This window comes from Clavelina lepadiformis, chromosome 7 (genome assembly GCF_947623445.1).
Source record: "Clavelina lepadiformis chromosome 7, kaClaLepa1.1, whole genome shotgun sequence".
Classification (NCBI taxonomy): Eukaryota; Metazoa; Chordata; class Ascidiacea; order Aplousobranchia; family Clavelinidae; genus Clavelina; species Clavelina lepadiformis.
In genome coordinates, this window is record NC_135246.1 from 20,099,672 (window position 1) to 20,123,948 (window position 24,277).

Below are 24,277 nucleotides of genomic sequence, written 5' to 3' on the forward strand. Positions count from 1 at the left end.
CAAAATCGGCTTTGTTCGAGGGGGAAGGTGGAAAAACCGCGTTTCGATGACGGAGAGGCCGGGAAAGTGGATCTGCATCCACCGGCGCTGAACAAACTCTGCGCTGAAGATCCCATCAGAGTTGGTCGAGCTTTTGAAGTCGACATTTCCTTTTATGATAAATTATAAATGTGATAGGAAGTGTCTTGTGGTGTCCTTGAATTGAGCTGGCGACTTATTTTAATAAATTCCAGTTTATTTTAACTTCCGAAGACATTTTATTGTAAATTATGCCATCACCATACTTGTTGCAAGTTGGAACAGAAAGAGAGCGTCTCTGTTCTAAAACTATATGGAAAGAAATCTGATTGGACATAAGTACCAATCACCGTTTTCTGCGTCGTACAGCAATTCTTTAGCGGTTAATTTCGAAAATAAACTCGGAAAATTTTCAAAATCTTCTTCAAACATTTTCGGTTTGTTGATTTAAGATGTCTATCGGGTCATGGCTGTGAAAAACACCAGAACATTCTGTTACGAGTTTGAAATATTTGAGCGCTGAAGACAAAATTTCACTACGTCATCAATCAACAGGTCGACAAGGAATGTAACATCATTCTCATTTTATCAAACTTTAGACAAACTTCCTTCTACGGAACTGACGCAGCGACGTTTTCCTGTCACGGTAAGCTTAGCTTATCAGAAAAGATTTACCCAAAATTAAATTTAGTGACAAAAACCGACAAATTTTCTTACCAAGCTAGGTTGTTGCAACAAGAAGCCTTCTTGAATTTGGCGCATATCGTTGTATTACCGACACCATGCGGTAGCAAAATCTTATAAAAGCAACCGCCAAAAGATAAAATTGTTTAAGCTGATAGTGGTGTTGTCACGCTAAATTCCATTGGTTTGAATCTTCCCGCTCATAAAGCCACGTCAGCATCTTCATAGACATCAGACAGGAGCGAAGCAACCAGCTTTTCGTGATTTATATCAAAGCTTTTCATGCTCTTGTCGCCCCATCCATCTAATCATCATATAACCACACAACATCACAGATTGTCCTTGGCAGTCACCATGGCATCAGCTTTTATGTTACAATTAATGTTGCCTTCTTGTAGCGACCAACCAGTTTGCTGCAACCCTATTTAAAGCTGTTGGAAAATTATATCTTGTCAATTTCTTGTTGCTATTGTCAGAGAAATATCTTTTATTCGGACAAGTTGCTCTTAATTGCAAATCCCTTATATTTCATGAAACGCTTTGAAACAAATTATTGATGGTAAATCATAGTATGGAAACGACTGATTAATTAAAGGTAAAAAAAAAGTTTACAAAATTAACTTTCTAGCATTATGATTTATAACCAAAAGCACAATGATACAAAACAAATAACGACAAATTGATGAAGGATAATTCATAGAAGTTCAGAAACATTGAAGAAAACCAGCACACACGATCAAGCAGTAACTATGATACAGTAACAGCAAATGATAACTTGATATTTACAACGATAACTTGCAAGGACATCTGCTCAATACAAGAATAACACAATGGCACCTCCTAAAACAAAACAAACTTGCGCAAAATGAATATATGGTGCGATACGGCCAGATTGTTGTACTTGCTACTGTGCAAATGCTGTATCAGTGCAAAGTAAGTTCGTTATCAAAATAAGGGCGGAAAGTGACAAACTGCGCTGGAAATGTGGAAAGTGAAGTCGGGAGCTGGAAAGAAATAATTGGCAACTGCATGGGACGTTTTATGAAGCAACTAATCTCTAAAGCACGGCATGATTCTATCAAGTGTTAATGACGGCAACATTTGGAACATTGGGAATATTTGAAGACTGCAAAATATTAAACTTTGCTCCAAGTCAGAAAACACGGCAAATGAAAACACTGCAAATAGCTAAACAATTTCTTGAAGTATTCGGATAAAAGGCTGAAGCGCAGACCAGGAATGAAAGTTGCACCAAAGATTAAAAACACCGCTTGAAGATTTCATCAAAAGTCATCGAATTGAAGATATTCTCTTACACGGGCTATAAGCAGCATAGAGGCAACAACTTGGGCAAAGTATGGACGACACTTGCTGCTCTTCAATGGAGCAGCTCCAAATTTTGACAAGGTCACAAAAACTTTAGAAAACAAATAAAAATGCACCGACAATATCGCTGTTACCGGGCTCGAGCGATGAGAATTTACCACCCAGTGTAAGCGGCCATGTTCCACTTTTTTAAAAAACAAAAGTCGATTTCAACCTTCCTTGTCCAATATGACGTCATATACATTTTAACAAGGGCAACGATACAAAATGACGAATGATGATTATGACGTGACAGACGACAACAGTAAACACTGCAAAGTATTAGCAACAGGTTGCAAAGCAGTCCAGGCCAGTAACAGCTGACTGATAAAAACACTAAAACAGCAAAGGTCGCTATGATATGAAGACACAGGTTTTGCAACGTCATAAGCACCCATTAGCAGGATTGTGCACTAATTTGATATGTCGCTGTGATAAAAAGATTAATCAGCAACGATGAATCGCTTAAAAAAGAAATTGCACGCAAAGTTTTCAACTGAAGTGAGACTGCAACTTAAATTTGCCAACAGCGAACACATTAAAAACTTAACTTGAATTACTGCACCAGGATACAACGACGAGATTTATTAACGATAGCTGAAGTTTTTAGCAAGTTCCAGCAGCTGAAGGTACCGCGTATAGATTTGTAGAAGCGACGATCAGACACCGGTGGTGACAGGCTGAAGCAGAACGCTTTCATAGTCGGTCACAGATTTCTGTGTAGAAAGATATTAACAATGGCGCCGAGATATTGAACTTGGGTAAAATCAATTTCGAATCAAATTTAATCAGATCTCGTCGATAGAAACGCAAATAGGCGAGCACAGACCTTTCCAAAGAGTCGTGCCTTCTTCTTCTGGAAGATAACCTCGTCAGAATGATCTTCAAAGTCCGACTCACTGTCCGAGATCGCGCAACTATCGGCAGCGGGTAATTCCCCACTCGCTCCCCCCTTCCCGTCCAAGACGAGGCGGTGATATTTGTACTCGAGCCTAAACCACAATGAGATGGCTTTATGCTCCGGTGTATAATTAAGTTTTCTCACAAGATTAAATCACAAAATGACATCATCATCATCGACATCATCCGCAAAATGACTTGAACCTAAGTGCATCCAAGCTTAATGTACCAGGGCTTGTGCCCACTGTGCCGGCTGCGACAGTTGATGAACCACTGATCACGCCATCAGCAGACGACAGAACATGCAAACACGTTTTCATACATTCATGGTAATGTCAATTGTTACATAACAAAAGCAGAGACATTGGGGTAATTATTGCACATAATTAGAGCACATTGTTGGCCCAGTGGTCTCACTTATATCAAGCTGAGGCCGATATGCATGAATGATTGCCACGACTGTGCATGCTTCCACGTGACTGCACAGAATGACAACCATTGCGTTAAAAAAGTTGTAGCAATCTAAATTCGAGGCTGCACCAGAACCTACTTTTTGCTCTTCTTCCAGAGGCAACACACGGCAGCGCACATGATGAAGAGCAGAGACACTCCTCCCACTATCCCGATCTGGATGTAGAAGGTGTAGTCGTGGCATTTCTCGACTTTTTCATCAGGAAGATCGACTCCGGAACGACACTTGCGCGGGTAACTCTTCCAGATGTACTTGGTCACCTTCCAGAAGACATTGCTTATGTCGCTCCCACCACTAATCGCATCAACATCACATAACTCCATCAATCAACTCACGATCTTCCCGCTTTCGCATCCTCCGACAACTTCGATGAAATCTTCCTTGATGCAGATCGGGCACGCCTCGTATGATCGCCAGAGGTAGTAGAAGTCGCATCCATCGCACGTACCATCCGGACATTTCCTTCAATGCAGCGGAATTATTAACTCACCAGACTGGACACCATTATGATGATACTCGTGTTATTGAGGAAGGATGTGGTGGCACGGGGTTAAAGTGCCAGTTGCACGAGCTCAAATTATTAAGCACGAGGTGAACAATCTGAGTACGTCATCTACGCAGACCATGATGCGGTTAATGGCACTCACTTTGGCATCTCGAGCCTTCCGTTTCCATCAGTGAGCCGCGGATCGCAACGAAGATGAACAAAAGTCTGGCGGCCGTCCGGGCAGTCGTCCGACCCATCCCAGTCCATGCTAACCGTGAATATTGGTTAATTTTAATTTTAAGTGTAAAGTTTAATGAGGAGAATGACTTAATTAAGCAGGAATAAACTTTGTGACACCTCAGTACCTGGAGCATTATAAGCAACTATTCCAAGCCTGGGGCAATACTAGGGATGGGATATAACTCATAATGTGGACAACTAATACGTAACAGTTTCTATGCAGAAACAAACAAAACTCATTCACGGGGATTTGAGCTGAGGTTGTCGATGTATCAGAACATGTAGAACATTAATTCACTTTCTTCTTAAAACGGATTCAACGAAAATTCCTGTAACGTCTACTTTTCAAGAACGATACCTCATAAAATAAACAACGTCGTTGTAATCAGTGGCGCCATCTTTTGGAAATATTTCATCAGTTGTGTTCAACACCGGCTCCTGCGACACCGACTCGAGTCTGGAGGCGAGGATGATGGGTTGGGAATGGACGGACATTCGCTCTCCTGCAAGTCGTGCTCAGTTGAGTAATTGTACAAAGAGCCACGGTATTTAAGACCATAGATATCTCACAAAACAAGAAATATGAAACCTGTAGAAGAGTCGAGATTGACAGCGGTCGACCTGCAAACCATCCCAGACAACTTCTTCAAACTTTGTCCACTGAAAAGTCCACTGTGAGCAAATGTGACATTGTCGATGCATTCGGCTCTTCCCTTCCCCTGCATTGACATCAAATATCATGATGCTACAAACTCACATAACTTCATAAGATCTGTCTTATCTTGTCTTTGTGCACCAGCATTGATAAGTTTTGTCACTTAATTGTCGATGCTTCAAGAAAGTTCTTAAAATCTTAAGTTGAATTTAATGAGCCGACTGTCCAAGCATCACCTCGTTCCCACAGAGGCTGATGTTGTACATGTGGTTGTACTTCTTCCCCGTGCTCGTGAAGCTCGGAGGTGTCATAACAGACATTGACCCGGATAAAGCACTGAAGTTGTAATGTCGTCCGACCTGGGAGAGTTGAAAGATGTTTTAGAAAATAAAAAAGAACAATTTAGAAAAATAAAATAGAATTGACAGAAAACTAAAAAACAACAACAAAAGAATAGAATCTTTGCAGCAAAACTGTCAACTTGCATCTTGAAAGCGAGTTAAGTCAAAGACACTTGCTCACCTTATCTGAGAGAAAATGACAATTGTTGTTGCATCTTGTGTTGTCGCCGACCGCCCTGGTGCCCTCCCCGCACTCTTCGCATCCGTTCTTGCCTGCGTTCAACCTCGTGTTGCCGGTGCACGCCTTGCACGTCCGCGCATCATCGTCCAGGTAGTTGCCCACTGGACACGGTATGCATCTGGTGTCTGGTCAATGAACATCACTGGTAAGAAAGTGATGAGTAATAATGACAAAGCTAAACTTGAAGCAGCAACTTTTCAAATCAAGCCATCATTTGCTACACAAATAAAATGCAAATGTTTCATTCATTCTCATGTCATCATGATAATTGATGTCAGGATCTCGTTGTAGTTAAGGTTGGTTTTGATGATTGCGAGTATTTTCAAAGAAAATCAAAGTTTGCAAATCACAGATTCGAAGGCTTGGTTGCTACTGTCATGTTAGCGACAACATCTTCATCAGTCTGATGACACGCAATCCACCTACCTTGTACATTGGCAGCAGCGCAGGGCGTGCACGAGTCAGCCGGTGAGCCAATGACGTTTGTGGCATTCACCAGGAAGATGCCTGCTCTGTCTGACGCGCTCTACTCACATCAACACAACATAAACAACATAAAGTATAATTTCCCAATAAATAACAACTTCGTCGTTTCTAAACTTTGTCATTCAAAAAACCGTGCCAGCTCCAACATGCAATTCTCAAACAATATGAATCAAAGAGACGATACCTTTTTCTGGAAGGCCCACGTGAATGATAGAGCTGTGTCGTTCTTCATGACATTGTAAGAGTATGTTTGTTTCTTTTGGTTGCCCCGCCAACTATCCACCACTGTTGTCTCTTTCTTTTTAACATCCTGGATAAAAAGTATGTATTCTGACATCACAATGCGCTTTTAACAACAGAATAGCATCACAATGATATAACAATGTGAATGCAGGTGGAGAGACGAAGACGCAACATCAAAACTCTACGACAATTCAACAGCACATCCAAAATGCTCTTATCATTATGTGATAAGTTAGACGTGACAGTTTTCCTGCAAAACTGGTTTTGGAGGTGCCAAAGCCATTAACAGCACACATGTAGCAACTATAGTTATCAAACCAACTAGAAGTGTTTTCTTTACTTTATGGAGTTCCAAAGTGAAGCGTCAGATAAAAATGAATGACCCGATGCAAATTCACATGTTTATGCAATCAGTGAGACAGTTGCGAGATGGCACCAAAATACCACTTGGCTTCCTGCCAGAGTTAGTGCAGGTGCTCATCGAAACCCCCCACACCACTCACCTTCATGAAGTAGAGTTGACAATCATCTTCACATTCAAGTTCAAAGACGAAGGTGATGGTGCCGTACACTTCAAAATCATCCGGCTCCATGAAACCAGACGCGATGGAGAGGATGAGGACCAGGTAAGCTTCCCCAGAGTCCACGTTGGTCGTGCGCACCTGGTCCCCCACAACCTCCCAGCCCTGCGATGCATTATTAGTCAAGCCACTGTCAAGCAAGTTTGTCGTGACTCGTAAGTAGGGATATCCCAGATATAATTCTGTTTATTTCATGATTAATAATGACAAGTTGTTCGACATGAGCGGCAGGTACCAGGTCCTGGTCGCAATCGGTCTGTGACAAGCTGATGCAAGAAGTCTTCATCAGGTCGGGAAGGTGATCCCACCAGAGGTAGAAGAACCCATATTGTGGGGAGGTGCTGGCCGGACACTGGAGACAATCTGCGGAAACGAGCCACAACAACGTTTATGAGGAACCAGTGAACCGTGTCATGCTGCAGCTGCTGAGTCACAGTTGCAGCATAAGATTTTCTTCTAATAATTCACGTCTAAACATACGATGTGTGCCGTTGGAGTAGCTGTTTGACTTGCACGGTTCACACCCCATCTCAGTCGGGTGAAATCCGGGGTTGCACGGGGAACAAGGCTTCTCCTCACCAGAGGGCGGCAGTTTAACTGAATCCTCGAGCGTGTCGAGACAGATTTTGGGTTCAGCCCACCGGTACATTATCATTGTCTGCAAGTAGAATCATGAGAGATATTGAACAGGGCTTGATATTGTAACGCACGAGATCATTTCTTGAGCAACTCACTGTTTTGTTCTCGTTACAAGCTGTGTGTGTTGCAAAGTAGTCCTTCTCCATACAAGGCGGCTTCTCAAGGCATTCCTGGTTAGCAGCGGGGGCATATTGCGTCTCTGGGTCACAGGGTTCACATATTGACGCCCCAGGCAAGCTATGGGTGTTGGGGGGACATGGGGTGCACCAGTGCGAGCCCCGCGACGAAGCAAAGAACCCCGCCTGACACTTCACACACTCGGTGGTGTATGACACACCTGGAAACATAAAACAGGGATCGATCAGTGACAGGTTTTAATCAGTATGAAAGGTGACATGAGAGAAATTATTTTGACAAAGCGGAAACCTTCCAACCTGTTATTTCGATGTCACGGATCAGCACGGGGCTCAGTTTCGTTTTATCTCCGAGCAGAATGCCGGTTGTCTTCCAGTACAGGACGTTGGGACCCTTCTTCAAGGTTGCCTGCTCAAGTTTGAATCAAATCTAAGTGTTAGAAGACTCGCATAACAAAGCCCACGTTATCAATGGCTGGATATACTACCAAGGGAAGAACACCACAGATGATGATGAAGCTTTTAAGCGCATCACCGTCAGCAATTACGCAGACAAAAACCAGCAAAATAAAAGTCACTAAACACAGAGTACTGCGTTGTAAGTAAGTGTCAATACATGAATAATTGGCAGTGGAAGGGCATAGGCGGCCGTGTTCCGTGATGAATCGGACATTAAATTGCATTGAACAGAAGAGGTTAAATTTCAATGCAGATCTCAGGTTACGAAACACACTTCCTCATAGTTTTGACGTCATAGACACCAAGACAATGGCGTGATATGGAAAATGTTTGTGGGATTTTTCAAACAGGGATCCAATATGCGTAATTTTGCACAACCATATCATGACTGAGTCATTCCATGTTTAATCAACCAATTTTTTTAAATTTTGTAACCATTAGTCACAGATTTTGATGGTTTTGATACATGTTGCATATATGGATATATGTATATACAGTGAGAACTCGTTAATCCGGACCACTTTGTTTCGTCATAAAATGTTGGTTTAGCGGGGTATCAGGATTATATCGGAAAGCGAAAAATCAATCAATCTTGCAAATGCAGTCACCGTGTTAACCGTGTATATGAAAATACTTTAACCATTCTACAAAAAATTTCAAAAATTTTGTTTCGGTGATCATTGGTATTTTTCTAATTGCGTCATCAACTTGACCTTTGATCTTTATTCAAAAAACCTAATTTATTACGTGAAGGAGATGTTTTAGAGACTCTTCAACTGCTGAAATGAATTCCCTGACTCCAAAAATGGAAAAAATGACATTTGTTTTGTTATTCTGCCTTCAGAAATAAAGATATTGAAGAAAATCACTAAGCGTGACCAGTGCCCACCAACGTGATATCCCTCAAGTGGTGGAAGGTTCAAAACGCAATAACGGCTGGAGATAATTAAAACATATCTTTTTTAAATCTCAAGTTTTTTGAAGCTCTACGACATAAATCCAAACCATCAAAATCTATGACTAGTGGCTACAGGACCTGGTTGATTATACATGAAATGACTCTACTAAGAGTCAAAGGATTGTTACATCATACCTACTACACAATCAGGCTTTCATATGGGCACATAATTCTTTACTTATTTTATAGAAACCATAATACTAGAATTGATAAATCATGGACTCACTCTCCACTGCTTCCAGCCAGTTCCCGTAGTGTTTAGAAATACGTCTGTGTTTTGCTCATGGACAGTCTCACATTGACCATTCTGCACCTGCAACACATCAACGATGCCTGGGTTGTAACTATCACATCATGAACGAAAAAATTATGCCCCCGGAGGACAGCGTTGGGCAGAGAAAGTAATTTGAAGAATAAACAAAGAAGCCAAGAAACTAGAAATTATTTCGTTTCCCGATGTTTAAAGTTATGCTCAACTCATTTTCAGTGGAAATTCAGACATCTGCAAATGAAATCATTTCTAGTTTTTCGGCTCTAATATCGATTTTCAACAAAACAATTTAAAAAAAGTGAAATTCTGGATGAAATAATTTCACGAGCCATAATTAATTCCTCACATAGAAATGAAATATGACATCATCATCGGGGTACTGGTAGCTGAATGAAACAGCGCCGGCTTGTCGCAATTCTACAACGTAAGATAACGAACTTGTGCAGTCGTCGTCGTTGGAGACGACATAATGGCCAGCGGGTGACCACTTTGATCTGAATGAACAAGAACATTCGAGTTGGCATGAAGTGTTGGCAGCACACAGATCAGTAATCTGAGATTCAACGAGCTAAACAGCAAGTAAGCGCCCATAAATGTGGTTAGAAATGTTCAAGTAGTTAAGGACACCTGCCAGTATATAGATAACTGCATACAGAACAACCTAACAATTCTTCACTGTTGTATTTGTTGGGTTTATTGTTAATGTGCCTGGTGGTGCCACAGTATGTTAATATCTATACAATTACTATGTTAAACCACTATCTGTAGACAAAGAAAAACAATGATTTTAACTGACAAGGAGCAGTTGTGGACTTTGGAGTGGTAGCCGTATGGAGAGAAGTGGATTGATTCTGAGCTTGAAGTGAATCTGTCGGGGAGCTCCTCCCAGTTATCAAACCTTATCCCGCTCCCGAGCGAATATGTCCCAACGGGACACTCCTTGCATTGCTGGGTTTTGAGGTCGAGGAATTGGCCGGCAATGCACGAGAAATCTACAGATAACGCAAAATGTTAATTGTCAAACAACTTCAGAATGTCGAGTGTAATTCATTCATCTCCAGTCAGGCAGAGTAAACACGTGAAAATAACATCAACATCTTACCACAATTTTTTCCTCGGACGGGTGCTGTAGGGTTCTTAATTTCACAATGGTCAGGGTTCTTAGGAACTTGAACTCTCCACCTGCCATTACGGCTGTCACACTCAGTGTAAGTGAAAACAGTTTCGTGCTGCGTGAAGAAGTAAAAAATTTTTGCTACGACGCCTCTGACGAATCTTTAACTAGATAAGATATTTTTAATTACAATTTGAAACCCACCTCTACACATGGTGGCACATCGGCAGCGAAGACACAAGACGTTGATAAACAAATGGTCAAGATTTGCAGAACCAGATGCTTGTCCATGCTGCTTACAGTGATGTCACAATGCTACTTGTTCTTCTACAGCTACCCTAACCTAACTATCTACCGGTTGTGCAGATTATTTAGTGCAAGATCTTTGATCTTAAATGGGCAAAATAAACATAACTGTGTGTGCCTGAAAAAATTACCCTGAATGCAATTATTGCTTCATATTATATCAGTATAGGCTATAGGCCTTTTTCAACTATGACGGACTACATAGTACGGCCGTTTTCAGCAAGATCTTAAGTTCGCCAAACAATCAAAAACGACAAGTGCTGAGCGCAAAAATGCTCAGACGCAGTGAAAGTGCGTAATTACACAGTAATATTAACAGTTTAAGGCACACTAAACGCTTGAAATTTAAAATACAGTGTCCCCAACAATGCAGTTCACTTCAGCAAACAACGAGTTACATGCAGGTGCAGCAGCTGTATATAAGCTAAACCTACCGTCAACCGGGGCTACTTTGATTTTGGGGGCTACTATGGTAATAACTATGGTAATACTACTATGGCGGACTGAGACGTGTAGAAAGGAAAATAGCCTCGTCCAAACAGGCTATAAGCGTAATGTTTTGCGGAAATGGTGCAGGGCAGTTTTTGCCACCAATGACTGTTTATAAGTCAAAGAATCTTTATGCAGAGTGGACTCGAAATGGACCCCAAAATGCTTTATACGACCATTCCGTGAGTGGTTGGTTTGACGCTTCTTTGTTTGAAAAATGGTTTTTTGGTTTGTTTCTGGAAGTTGTCAAGGACACTCCAGGTACCAAGATTATGCTGGGTGACAACTTGGCCTCTCATTTTAGTGAAACAGTCTTGAAGGCTTGTGAGGAAAATGACATTAAGTTTGTTAGCCTGCTTCCGAATGCGACGCATCTCCTTCAACCATTGGACGTCAGTGTCTTTGGGCCAGGTAAACGAATGTGGCGTCGAATTTTAGCAGAATGGAGGAAAGAGAGTCGTTCCAAAAACTCCATTCCGAAGAATATTTTTCCTATGTTGCTCAAAAGACTCTGTGATGGGTTGAACGAAAAGCAGCAAAATTTGGTCGCAGGGTTTAAAGCCTGTGGAATTTTCCCAAAAGACCGAGAGCAAGTGCTGAAGCGACTGCCACCTGCCAATTCTCAGCCAGTTCAAGAAGTGCTTGGTAATGCAGTCGCCACAATGCTTGAGGAATATATTTCACCAAGACAAACAGCATCAAGAAAACGTGGTCCCAAGATAACTCCAGGAGCAGCAATTTCATCATGAAGTTTGCGTCATCTGCAACCTCTTGGACCCTCCACGAGGTAGAAGCAGAGATGTGGATTGGGAGGGATGTGACAATTGTGATTTGTGGTATCACAAAATCTGCCTCAGAGACAATGGTGGATTGAGTGCCTCCGATTATTGCAGCTGTGCTTAACAATGTTTTTTTGACACTTATGTTTTTTATTGCTGTGATGTTTTGTTTAATGCAAAAAACTATTAAAAAAGCCCCAAGGGAGGGCTACAATGAACATTTTAGGTATTTACAATGTATTATTGTAGTAGCCCCAACCCAGGGGCTACTACGATAATTTTTTAAAGTTGAATAAAAAAAGTGTGAAAACATAAAAATGAATTTTTTCTATTTTTTTGAGAAGCTTAGGACCAAAGTGTTACTCATTCAAGAAACAGACCCTTTTTGAGCAACATGTGAGAGAGGAGGCAAAGAAATGTCCTGAATCTTATCATAGTAACCCCGGTTGACGGTACTATAGGCAGATATCCGATATTATTGGCAAGCAGCCTTCCTATACTATACTGATATAGGCTACGTGCTGATGTTTGAATAGAACTCTGGATCACACGAGTTTGACTTTTTCGGGTCGAGTACAGCAAGTGCAATGAATATTATCTAACACAAGAACGCCTGCACTATAAATGGTGTTTCCGAGCTAACTTTACTAAAGCTTTGTTCAGACTTTTTTCATGGTCAGTGAACCATATTACCCCTATTACGTTCCCATTTCATCCATTTTAAATTCTTTGCAAAGGAACCAATTGACCATAAAATGAATATTCTTCAGATTATACCTGGTGACGTCATTCGTTTATGGTCATACGTCATAACTAGCTAAAACTTGACATCGGCAATATATCGCTGTTGGTTTAGAAATTTTGCTTAATTTCAGTTGTAAAAGAAGTGTTTTTAAATCGAAGAAATTTAACTAATTTCAATTGTAAAAGAAGTGTTTTTAATTTGAAGAAATTTAACTAAATCCAGTTGTAAAGATGCATATTTTAAGTTAAATGTTGGGGTTTTTCAAGCACAATTGTTTTATCTTGGTGACGCCTGGTGAGCCCGGTCATAAACGGTATTCGTATTTAACCAGTCGTGGTCTGTACACTAATGTTGGTTTTCATCATAGGACATAGGTGGGCAGTACCGGTACCGCGGTACTTTTTCAATACCGGTACCGTCGGTACTTTTGAAAAAAAAAAGTACCGAATTACCTTTTTTAAGAAATTTCAGTCGATCCCGGTACTCGCTACTTTTCACGTGATTATTACAAAATTTTAAAAAGTATGTTTTCAAAAATACATGTCAATTAATCCTTAATACAAATTTTAGTATCTGCTGATCTTCATTGATTTAGAAATGTCAAGTAAAATTTCAAACGAGTTACGTCAAATATGTTTTGACCTAGCGGCAAACATTGCATTTAGAGCAGCATCTTTTACACAAAAAGTACCGAGTACCGACAAAGCACCAAGCTACTTTTTAAAATAGTACCAAATACCGGAACCGTCGGTACAATTTTTACCAAGTACCGATACCGACGGTACTTTCAAGGTACCGACTGCCCACCTCTGGCTGTAATACCTGATTCTATACCATTCTATCGACTTACGCTCAGTTTTCTAAAAAAAAATTACACTGAACTCCAAATCTTTTGTAGCCTTTGCATCCAAAACCACGAAATTAAAGGCCAGTTACTACACACTTCAGCCTGAAGTTTTTAGTAAAATAAGTGTATTTTATTCTCGCCGTGGTGCCAGATAAGTTCGTTCCAGGCAGGTGTGCTAAGATCAACATCCAAACAACACAGTGAAATATTTGCAGGTTTTATTGCACGAAATTAAGCGCAAAAAGCATTATGACAGAAGAAAATGATTTCGCAAATTTCTTGTGACGTATATACATTATACAAGGCTTCAAATTGCATGAAAGTATTTTGCAAAGTGTCGCAGCAGAGTTTAAAAGCACCAAGTCAGGCGAAGATAGAAAAACTTGTGAATGGGGGATCACTGAAACAACTGAGACGCCAACAATGATCAAAATTAACGCCCAAAGATAACCACCAGAATGATTTGCAACGCTTAGCTGCGTGTTAGCTCCCTGGATTGTTCAAAAGTGTCGAGATTATGTCGCAAGATCACAAACATGGAAGAAATTAATAAATTCACAAGGAATCGAATAAATGAACATAAATCATAGAAGCGATTTGAACAACTTATAACTTGGATGTTGGTGGAGCTTTCAATCCATCCTTGGAGCCGAGGATGCCGCTAGTGGTGAAGAAATCGTCGTTGTCGGCTTCGAAAGCTTCCGCCAGAACATCTTCCAACGTAGACACAAACGTAATGCTCAACGTCTTTCTTATGTCATCGCTGATGTCAGCGTTTACGTCACGTTCGTTACGCTTGGGTAGTAAGATCCGCTTCATGCCGGCGCGGTGGGCTGCTAGGACCTTTTCCTTGATGCCGCCGACCTGTGCGGGAAACAAGGGTTTTATGACATAAGTCGTTGCCTAGAGACGAGGTGAGATGCAAATTATCACTGACGTCACATTCAAGCTTCAAAATTTATCGACGCGGGACTAACCGGCAGCACCAGGCCGCGTAGAGTGATCTCGCCCGTCATGGCGAGGTCGGAGCGAACCAGCTTCCCGCTGAAGAGGGACACCAGGGCGGTTACTATGGTTACACCGGCGGAGGGGCCGTCCTTGCCCACAGCCCCGGCGGGGAAGTGCAGGTGAAGGTCGGTGCCTTCGATGATGCTCTTCTCTGTGCGAGAAGATCACGTCATGAGTGTCGCGCAAAATATTTTCATTTTATCATATTTTTATGGAAAACAAAACAAAAACGTGCGCAATGTGACGCACGTACGAGCGCCCACTGGTGATAGATGGCATGTTAAAAAATAATTTACTGAAGACCCATCGACACTTCATTTAAATTTTATATCATTATCTTTATGGAGTCGTCAAGCCACTGACCTCCATGGGAAATCCCCAGCATATCGGCGTTGCTTCGGAGCCAGCTTATCGCTAACTGCGCTGATTCCTTCATGACGTCACCCAGCTGCCCCGTAAGGGTCATCCGACCAGTGCCAGCCCCTCCGTCACCTCCTGCTTTCATCCTGGAGGCTTCCACGTACAAAATCTCACCTCCAGTCCGCGTCCAAGCCAGGCCAGCCGCCACGCCAGGCCTGGTCAGGTGTTGGGCGTTTTCTTGATCGAACTTGGGTGGTCCTGACACAATAATAATTCACTATATGACGTCACCACAATGTCATCTATGAGCAAATAAAGCCAGGTGCCAGAGCAAAAGTGATTTATCGATCATACCGAGAATATCTTTGAGGTCGGTCTCGTCGACAAATATCTCCAGCTTGCCCGCTCGCTTGCCTTGTTGCTTGGCAACCTGAAAGTAATACGTCACATCAAGTTCAAAGTAAATCCTATCAAGTATGACCAGGGTGATGATGTAACTGAAACTCGAATTCTGTTACGCAACCACCATTGTTAAACTTCCTACAGCGATTGTGTTATTATGACGTAGCGCAACGACATCTTATTACGCAGTCACGTGACGCACATTGAGGGCTACTGCGCGACACAGAGCGGCCAGCTTCCGGTCGAGGTCACGAACTCCGGCCTCGCGAGTGTAAGACGCGATCGTGTTTGTGAGGGCGTTGTCGGTGACTCCGACGCAGATGCCGGAGTCTTCCTCATCGCTGGATGGGAGTCCGTGAGCCGAGAGCTGCTTGGGGAGGAGATGTCTCTTGGCGATGGTTAACTTCTCCTCCTGACTGTACCCGGGAACCTATGAGGAGATGAGCAGTTGAATGGCTGAGGATCGTCGTCAACGATTACGTTATTACGTCACAATGCTCACCTCTATGACCTCCATTCTATCGAGGAGGGCTGGGGGAATGGTGGATGCGGTGTTGGCGGTTGCTATGAACAACACCGACGAGAGGTCAAAGGGCACGTTCAGGTAGTGGTCGACGAAGGTGTGGTTCTGTTCGGGGTCCAGCACCTCCAACAGAGCTGCCCCAGGGTCACCCTGAAGCCCCTTCCCTGCGACACACAAGATTTGAATTACTTAGAGTGAGGAATTAAACTCCCCAGCGCGTTAAAATCTTATTTGGGGCAAAATTGGCGGCGAGAGTCAAATTAAAAGCAGGCGCAGCTTGGTGGGGATTCCCCGGCATACCGAGCTTGTCGACTTCATCGAGTAAGAAGACGGGATTGTTGACTCCGACAGTTTTCAACCCGCTGACGATTCTTCCCGGCATGCTGCCAACATATGTCCTTCGATGACCTCTGATATCGGACTGGTCGCACACCCCCCCTTAGTGCAGAGTTTAAAGTTAAATTTACAGAGCTGGAGATTCTCAGAACAAAAAAGCGAAGCACCGCAACATTAAATCATTGAAGCAGCCGGACACGCACCGAGCGATATTCGATGGAACTTTCTCCCCAGAGTTCTCGCGATCGATCGCCCCACACTCGTCTTCCCGACCCCGGGGGGACCCACGAAGCAGAGGATCGGACTTCTGACGTTTTGGGACTTTCCCTTCACGTGACTTTGCAGTTGGCGAACGGCCAGATATTCTAGAACCCGCTTTTTAAGTTTGTCCATCGAGTAATGATCTTCATCGAGGTCAAGTTTGGCCTTCTCAAGGTCGAGTCTGAAAGGACCGAGTTCAGGTTCAAGTTTTAGTCAAACATGAGCATCGATAAATTATCGAGCAAGGTCACAGAGGTCAGAGGTCAGAGGTCACCTGTCCTTGGTCGAGTTGTTCCAGGGCAGCTCGGTGAGTAGCTCCAGGTAGTTCCGCGTGAGGGCGTGGTCTGGGAGGGCGCTTGGCATCTTCCGCAACCTCTTCATCTCTCTGTTCGCCACCTGACGTCATAATAGGAAGAGTTAGGTCGCGATAAATCAAAGAAACACAAAAGTCATCCTTTTACGTCATTTATCGAGGCCGAGGTTTACGTTCGATGACTCGAATAAATAGGCGGTGAATATGACGTCACAAAGTTGAGATAAACAAACGTGACGTTACCTTGAGAACTTCGTTCGGCAATCCTGACGAGTTTAACTTTCTTTCCAAAGTCTGAAGTTCGTCTAAAAAACAACAGATATAAGCCCCATGCCCCTGTGTACAAGACTAACATAATCCTGCCGCCGTTGAACTTGACATCGACCGCTGACGTCACCGACGTGTCTATTGCGTCATAACCGCGTTAATTTCTTTGCCAATCCAGGATAAGTTTACTGGTTTTAATCAAGTAGAAAGTGACGTGGCATCTTTCGTCTATTTAATTAAAATTGATCATGAAAGACCATTGTGACGAGTCACTGAGCTCATAGACTGCGATGAGTCAGCATATTCACTCGCGATTGTCTCGGTTAGAATGAGAGCAGTGAACCAGAGAAAGGTTTTTAGAAGGGAAGTGCAATAAGTGACGTCACAGACCGAACAATGGGTCGGGCTCAAGTGTAAGTTCTAGGAGAATTAAGTCTGAGAAAAAATTTGATTTTTATCTGGCACCTTCGTCGTCTGTGTCGTCATCCTTCGTCATAATTGCCGGGAAGCGACGACCTTTGTTGACCTGGTTGCCTCTTCGTTCATTATTACGTGGAACAATCAAGTCCTGTATGTCGTCAGTTAATCCACTGTCCTGGTTAGCTGGTCGGTTTCTTTGTTTGCCTGAGTTTACAAAAATATTTAGTCAACTACTGATTGTGTTGATGCAGAAAATATCGAGAAAATGGACCAAAAATGACGACAAAAATCCAACAACAAGAATCAAAAAGAAGACGTCACTCGCCATTTCCCTTCACGAGTTTGATGCTCTCCAACTGGCGCAGAATGAGCGGCAAAGTTCGACGAAGTCTTTCTTCTAAATCCATGGCATCAAGTATCTGGGAAAATAAAATTTCCCCGATTTAAAGTCGATTTTGTAAAATTTAATCGACTTGTTCAGGTGGTAATCTCTTCAAAACCGCAGAAACCAGATTTCAAAAATAGAAAAACTCGAGTGAATTCCCATTATAAAGGTTTAATGATGACTCATCACAAGTAACAGCGGATTAGAGATGACGTCAACAACCTTTAACTTCTCCTCGGGGGACGATCGCACGATGGCGGCGATGACGTCAGGCAGAGTGTGGTCGGGCAATCTGCCGAGGAGAGATCGCAGCTTGGAGACAATCGGCGCCGACATGTCGAGAGCATTGACAAGCAGGAGTGCATCGTTCCGGAGCTGGGATGCGAGGTCAGACACCGCCTCCTCCTCGATGCCGTCTGGATCAGTCGGCCACTTCCCCATCCTGGTCACCTGCGCGAGATCAAGATCTTGTTTTGATCAATGAAACTCGAAGACAAGGATTTGGTTTTTGTGAAGTAGGACCTTCAGCAATGACTTTTAATAGGCAGTAAAATTGGTTCATTTAGTAAAATTTTGTGCTTCATCGATATTGAACTTGGCAAATGTATTTCATAGATTAACAACATGCTACAGCATGACGTTGTAATTTACACTCGTAACTTTGCATACCTCGTTCAAGCAAACACAAAGTTAGTCAAAGATTAACCAAGACAATGTATTACATAATACATGGACGTTTAAAGGCATTCCTACTCGTCAATCACATGAAAGATTCTTTTGTTTTTGAAGCCATTTCTTTGCAACCTTCTTAAGGTCGTAACAAATTGAACAATATATCAAGATTATTGATGATAATTATGTAACTACTCGGATGGAAACAAATGTGTTTTCACCTTCGCGGTCATGAACGGTGAGTCTCTCATGATGTTGTCGACACTGAACCTGCACAAGCCATGAGCAAGCAGAGTGTAATGAGCTCGCGGCCAGTTGGAGCCGACCACCTGCACCACCATGGCAGCGGTGCCGATGCGATGGACGTTGTCGGGACTCTCATCTGTGTGAAGACAACACACACATTCACACAAGTGATAAATAATCAAATGAGAAAACACAACACTTGCTTATGAGGAGACTTCACAGAACCATGTTCTGTAGCGAACATCAAGCCCATTATTTCTACAGGTGGCGCCATCTTCAGTGGACCAATATAACGACGATGTTAAACAGAAACAGGTGATTGTTAAATTATAGAGTCACAAAGTCTTACCAGCAACATCGGGGTCAACAGTTTCAGGAATAACACCAATAATCGTATTTCGAAGTGATGCGCTTCGAAGAAGGTATTCCTTCACCAAGCTCACGTTACGAGGGGTGTCCACTGTAATTCAGAGAAATTTCAGTCCAGTCAAAAAGCAGCAATTCGCCAAGGCATTAAAGTGTTTACAACAAAATCTAACTTGGAACCAATATATGCCACTGCATGGCGTGTAAAATACATGTACGGCAGGTTTACAAAGAAAACATAACAGATATCAGACTTTTGAAACACACATCCATAGACCATACCAGATATACTGTATATAGTAATAACACGTATAGATAATATCAGCCCAATAATAGTGTCAGCTCATCGGCCAACCTTTTATTCTTCTTGACGATCCAGGCATGAGAACGTTATCTCCAACCAGTAAGAGTGGAAGTCTCGCTGGCAGCTGCATGTTCTTTGATGACATCTTGCAAATCTAAACTAAACCTACAAGTTTTCAAGTTTAAAGTTGCCTGAACAATTCCTGAAAGTAGAAGAATACACAGACAGCAGTGAGAGACAAGTCCTGAGACCAGGCAAAACACCCTGCATAGGTCACCTACTTCTAAAAACAAATGAATATTTCTGACAAACACAACAAGCCCAGCCTCAGGCAAGATGACTAAGCACTTCAAACATGTTGATGACAAGACACTATGCATGGTTGCTGAACACAAGCAACATTGACTCATATGACTCATGTAACCAGGGCAACCATTGGACCATGAATTAAAGGATTCTACAAAAAGTTTTCCACTAAACTAGCAACATAACACAGCATAACACGGAGCAGGCTTAAAAACTATTCAACATTCTGCGAAAATGTTTTTGTCTGTACCAGTTATGAAATATCAGAGAAATATTGACTAAATTTTGCTGCGACATAAAAGTGCATTATACACAGCTTCAGCATATTGCCAAAACATTAAGTTAAGTAGAAAGGAATCCAACTGAACACAAAATGCATTTTATCTAACACGTGATTTCTATGGTATCATCTCATCCCTCACTTTGTCAATGTCATTCATTCTACCTCAGCAGGTGTCGTTGTCAGTTCTTCTTCGATTAAATTCACGCTTTTATGCTTCTTTGCATCTCCGTGGTAATGTTCCGAGGTTTTCCTTCTCAGTCCTTCCACAGTGTCATTTTCTGAATCTGCCCATTCAAGGACAAGTCGTCGCCCGTACAAGTGAGTCGAGTGGCACAAGGTCTCGAAAGCAGATTTTGCGTCCTGCTTTGTGACAAAATCAACAAAAGCGAAACCTCTGTGATGGCCGCTTTGCCCGAGATCAGCGCTCAGTTTTTTTGGCAGTCGAACTGACTTAAGTTCTCCGAAAGATTTAAATAAACTTCTAATCTCAGACACATTTGCTTGAAAAGGAATATTTCGTATCAAGATTTTTGAGGAAACCTGTTTCTTATCTTCCTGTCGTTTTCGATCTTGCCCAACATTAACAGGTTTTTTCCGTTCAGACAATTTCAATTCGAGTTTATGTCCATCTAAACACAAATTTTGAAGAGTTTTTAATGCTTTTTGCCCATCTGATTTATTTTTAAAAGTCACAAAACCATATCCCATAGATAGAAGAATGTTTCTTTTGTGGGTTTTCTTCTTGCTGATGGCACATGACAACAGAGGACCACATTTTTCAAAATGGCCACGGAAAGCTTCATCTGTGGTTTCGAAGTTTAAATTTTTCACAAACAACGTCAGTGAAGATGCTCCATCCTGCTCATTGTCAGCTTCAACATCCTTCATCACTTCTTCAACTTTGTTCTTATTTTCTTGAGGTTTCGGTTCCACAAAAGTTTCCATGGGAGCCCATTCAAGGTATAAAGGTTTGTGGTGGAACTTGCGATAAGCGAGCTTCATGAAAGCATTCCTCGCCTCCGATGGTTCGAGGCACTCAACTATGGCGGTCACCCCGGATGGAGAGAGCAGCAATCGGCCAAGCCTGGCGTGTTTCTCGAACATCTCCCTCAGTTCGGAAGAAGTGGCACCGACCGATAAGTTCTTGGCGATGATGACAGTTTTGCTTCTCTCTGCATTGGGCTGGCTGAAAGCATCGAGGGAGACGCCGTTATCAATCAAGAAATCTCTCGTTTCTTTAATAATCTGGGTTTCCCCCAGCGCCACTCGAACAGCCGCGCTGTGCTTGTCGGTGGAGGAGAGAATCACGTTCTTGTCCTCGTTGTATTTCTCTGAAAGCGCATCAGCCACTGAATTTGTTCCAACAAACAATGAGTTCCAATTATGAGAGCTCTGGGATGACTTCTTCTCCACGGACGCCTTATTCTTCTTGAAAGATGATTTGGCATCAGGATTATTGCTCTCAGATTGTTCAGTCTTAGCTTTTGCTGGCAGGATATGCAGCATGCGACCTTGAAATGCCGATCCATCGAGCTCATTGAATGCTTTCAACCCATGCTCTGGCATCATGAAAGTGACGAAACCAAAGCCGACACTTTTATGAGTCAAGTTATCCAGAGGGATGTTGACTTCCGACAATGGGCCAAATTTTTCGAAATGTTTTTCTAAATCTGACTCAGTGCAAGTGTACGATAAATTACGAACAAAAAGTCGACCCGTCTCTGAAATATCTTCAATTTCGCAATTGTCATGATCTTCGACGACTTTCTTCATCCACGGCTTGTCTGAGGGTCTCAAACTAACTGGACTCTGCTTGTCCTTCACTCTGAAAAGCTCGATGTATCTTCCACTGAGGTAATCGCCATCGTGCTTCAGCGATTGTTCTACGTCTTCCTTGTTTGTAAAGCTGACAAAGACGGTCCCTGTCCTGTTGCCGTGCTCACTCTTCTGGATGCTGATGCGCGTGATGAGGAGGGGGTAAAAAAATTCTCTAACTTGCTTCTCCTTCAAATTGAATGGGCAACCCCGCATCCGGATGTGGTGTCTTACAAAAGGCTCATCATTCTCAGCTGTCACATTATCGAGTTGGTCTTCATCATCACTCAGTGTCGTTTTGCTCTTCATGAACTCCAAGTCGGAAATTTCAGACTTTGGATGAATGTTTTCATCATCGCTGTTTCTCGAAGACAATTTCTTGTTATTTTCATTTTCAGCTTCATCATTTTCGTTCTCTTTTTGGAGTTTTTTTGCTTTCTCCTGAACACCGAAGTCTCTACAATTTTCAACGATCATTCGCTGATTGTTCAGCAAACTTTTGTGTAAATTATTTCTTGCATTCTCAGCTTCCTCGTTGGCACGATAACCAACAAAAGCAAAACGTCGAAATTTCCCAGATTTGGTGAAGACAAGTTTGACGTCGGTGACGACTCCATACTGGGAAAACTTCTCCCGGAGTTTATCATCAGTTATCTTAGAAGGTAAATTTTTAACAATTAGCCGAGACATTGCCTGAAAAATAATAGTAATGTTAAACTCACTTTGCATTGCATCTAAGCAGTGCATGGAATAATTACAACAAGACGAACACAGTGACAGTGGCAATAAATAGAGAACAAACAATCATCACATTTGAATAAAGCTGTTTGTGTACAACAATGAAGCAAGTTACAATTAGTTATACAATACAGTTATTCTAGTTACAGAACAGTTATACACACATTTTGTCCATAAACACACAGCAACAATAAATCAAACAAAAGAAACTTAAGAAAAAGTGCTGGGTTAAAACTTCTTTTTATTTGACTAAACCAACACACAAATTCTGTGCTATCCGCTTTAAACGGCCGACTAATTTCTTAGATTTCTCATCAACACAAACATAGCCAGCCATTAACACTGTTTTCAAGGTATCACGTCGGCCATGATAGATGCTGCCATCAAGACTGGTTTAACTTTGATTGGCTTTTTATATTGAGCAGGGCAGTTGTTGTTGCACATTTGTGCAAGAGTTCTTCAATTTGTGTAAATGTCTTGTCACTTTCAGCGATGGTCTTCACGACATCAAGAGCAGCACTCGTGTCGTACACCAAACCCTAAGAACAGAGACAAGTAATAAGGTTAACACCAATAACTTTCTATAAACAGCATCATAGAAGTTAAATGTTAAACATCATATTCCATAACAATGGAAATTTATCATTGCATCGTTAGAAATAACAATATATATGATATAAACTTATATACTGTATAATATATATTATATATATATATTCATATGTGTGCGTTGAATAAAATGTATAAAAAAATCAACAGTTTGAAGTTAAAATATAACAAGATGTGAAATAAATCAATTAAGTTATCTCAACTTACTTCTAGTTGTTTCTCTGCTTCTTTCATTTGGTCGTCACTGGCAACCACTTTTGGTAAAGTCTTTCGAGCGTGTTGCTGGATCCGATACAAACCCAGAGACGGTTCGTTTGCGATGATGTGCACGGATTTGTTTATTCCATCACAACCACGTTTCGCCTTTACGTCCAATTCTCTGTGAGGGATGCTAACAGTTGCAGAAGTCATTTGACTGAAGTCATTCAGCATGACATGAACCAACGTGAATCTACGGAGTGGTTCCTACATATATTGCCAACATATACAAGCATAGAAAGAAGTTGAAGTTTAGATCAGTATTTACTTATTGTTTAGACAGTTGAATAATATATCTTTGAAAACTTTCATGTTTACCATTAGCCTACATGCATGCATGGCTGTGTGATGGTTGCAAGTTGTTACTTTGTCTCACTTTCATGAATGCTATTTTGTATCATATTGTTTATTTTTCGCCATTAACTGTGCGGAGCAAAAGTCAGGATACTAACCGTTGGAGTTATAACACAATAAAACACATGCTCACCAGCAATTAATGAGCAGAAAAAAGTGACAAAACCCAGGAACTTAAAACATGCAAGATAGCAATAACGCAGTTGTGCTATAACAGGGGTGGCCAAACTGCGGCTCTTTAATGAATTAGTATTGTTGAATTAGACATGCATTTTCCCGGTCTAGACGAGTTGTTTGATCAGATTATGAAACAATGCGTTCTATCACACATAGTAACAATGGACTCATTGTTAGTAATAATCAAATTACACTCCAAAAAGTACATTATTGTACAGAAGTGTGCTAACTTGTACACTGTAGTTAAGTAAACTGTCAGTTTGAAGCTGTACCTCAGGGCTGACCTAGTTTTAAGTCTCGGTTACGGTTACACTAATAATTGCAAAAAGAGTTGGTGAAGCCCAGGTGGAGACTCATAGTATCACCACGCAGCACTAATGTTTATCAATAGCTACACTTCGTTGCGAGTGAATAAATTCG

At 41.8% G+C, this 24,277-nt stretch overlaps 4 protein-coding genes across 4 annotated transcripts; all 4 read right to left on the minus strand.

Annotated features, from left to right (window-relative positions):
• Positions 1 to 1,208: 1,208 nt before the first annotated feature.
• Positions 1,209 to 10,733, minus strand: LOC143465125 (endosome/lysosome-associated apoptosis and autophagy regulator family member 2-like). Its single transcript, XM_076963292.1, has 21 exons — positions 10,493 to 10,733; positions 10,277 to 10,403; positions 9,971 to 10,166; positions 9,521 to 9,668; positions 9,130 to 9,216; positions 7,787 to 7,895; positions 7,448 to 7,689; positions 7,194 to 7,371; positions 6,949 to 7,076; positions 6,636 to 6,818; positions 6,074 to 6,199; positions 5,830 to 5,929; positions 5,344 to 5,528; positions 5,058 to 5,180; positions 4,756 to 4,885; positions 4,525 to 4,669; positions 4,087 to 4,194; positions 3,775 to 3,901; positions 3,518 to 3,699; positions 2,897 to 3,059; positions 1,209 to 2,783 (listed from the first exon to the last, which is right to left on the minus strand). Exons 1-21 carry the CDS (start codon positions 10,577 to 10,579, stop codon positions 2,727 to 2,729), a joined length of 2,931 nt encoding a protein of 976 aa, XP_076819407.1. The 5' UTR covers positions 10,580 to 10,733; the 3' UTR covers positions 1,209 to 2,726.
• A 2,922-nt stretch (positions 10,734 to 13,655) lies between these two features.
• Positions 13,656 to 19,511, minus strand: LOC143464653 (lon protease homolog 2, peroxisomal-like). The gene is made up of 16 exons (XM_076962555.1): positions 19,369 to 19,511; positions 18,997 to 19,107; positions 18,623 to 18,783; positions 17,952 to 18,179; positions 17,670 to 17,763; positions 17,390 to 17,548; positions 16,901 to 16,962; positions 16,619 to 16,740; positions 16,287 to 16,525; positions 16,048 to 16,185; positions 15,727 to 15,911; positions 15,427 to 15,654; positions 15,177 to 15,252; positions 14,826 to 15,080; positions 14,432 to 14,613; positions 13,656 to 14,318 (listed from the first exon to the last, which is right to left on the minus strand). Exons 1-16 carry the CDS (start codon positions 19,460 to 19,462, stop codon positions 14,061 to 14,063), a joined length of 2,592 nt encoding a protein of 863 aa, XP_076818670.1. The 5' UTR covers positions 19,463 to 19,511; the 3' UTR covers positions 13,656 to 14,060.
• A 9-nt stretch (positions 19,512 to 19,520) lies between these two features.
• On the minus strand, positions 19,521 to 22,468 carry LOC143464654 (putative RNA-binding protein 19). Its single transcript, XM_076962557.1, has one exon. It carries the CDS (start codon positions 22,466 to 22,468, stop codon positions 20,060 to 20,062), a length of 2,409 nt encoding a protein of 802 aa, XP_076818672.1. The 3' UTR covers positions 19,521 to 20,059.
• On the minus strand, positions 22,415 to 23,900 carry LOC143464655 (BLOC-1-related complex subunit 8-like). The gene is made up of 2 exons (XM_076962558.1): positions 23,276 to 23,900; positions 22,415 to 22,998 (listed from the first exon to the last, which is right to left on the minus strand). The coding sequence occupies exons 1-2, from the start codon at positions 23,498 to 23,500 to the stop codon at positions 22,843 to 22,845; spliced, it is 381 nt and encodes a 126-aa protein (XP_076818673.1). The 5' UTR covers positions 23,501 to 23,900; the 3' UTR covers positions 22,415 to 22,842.
• Between the last annotated feature and the right edge of the window lie 377 nt (positions 23,901 to 24,277).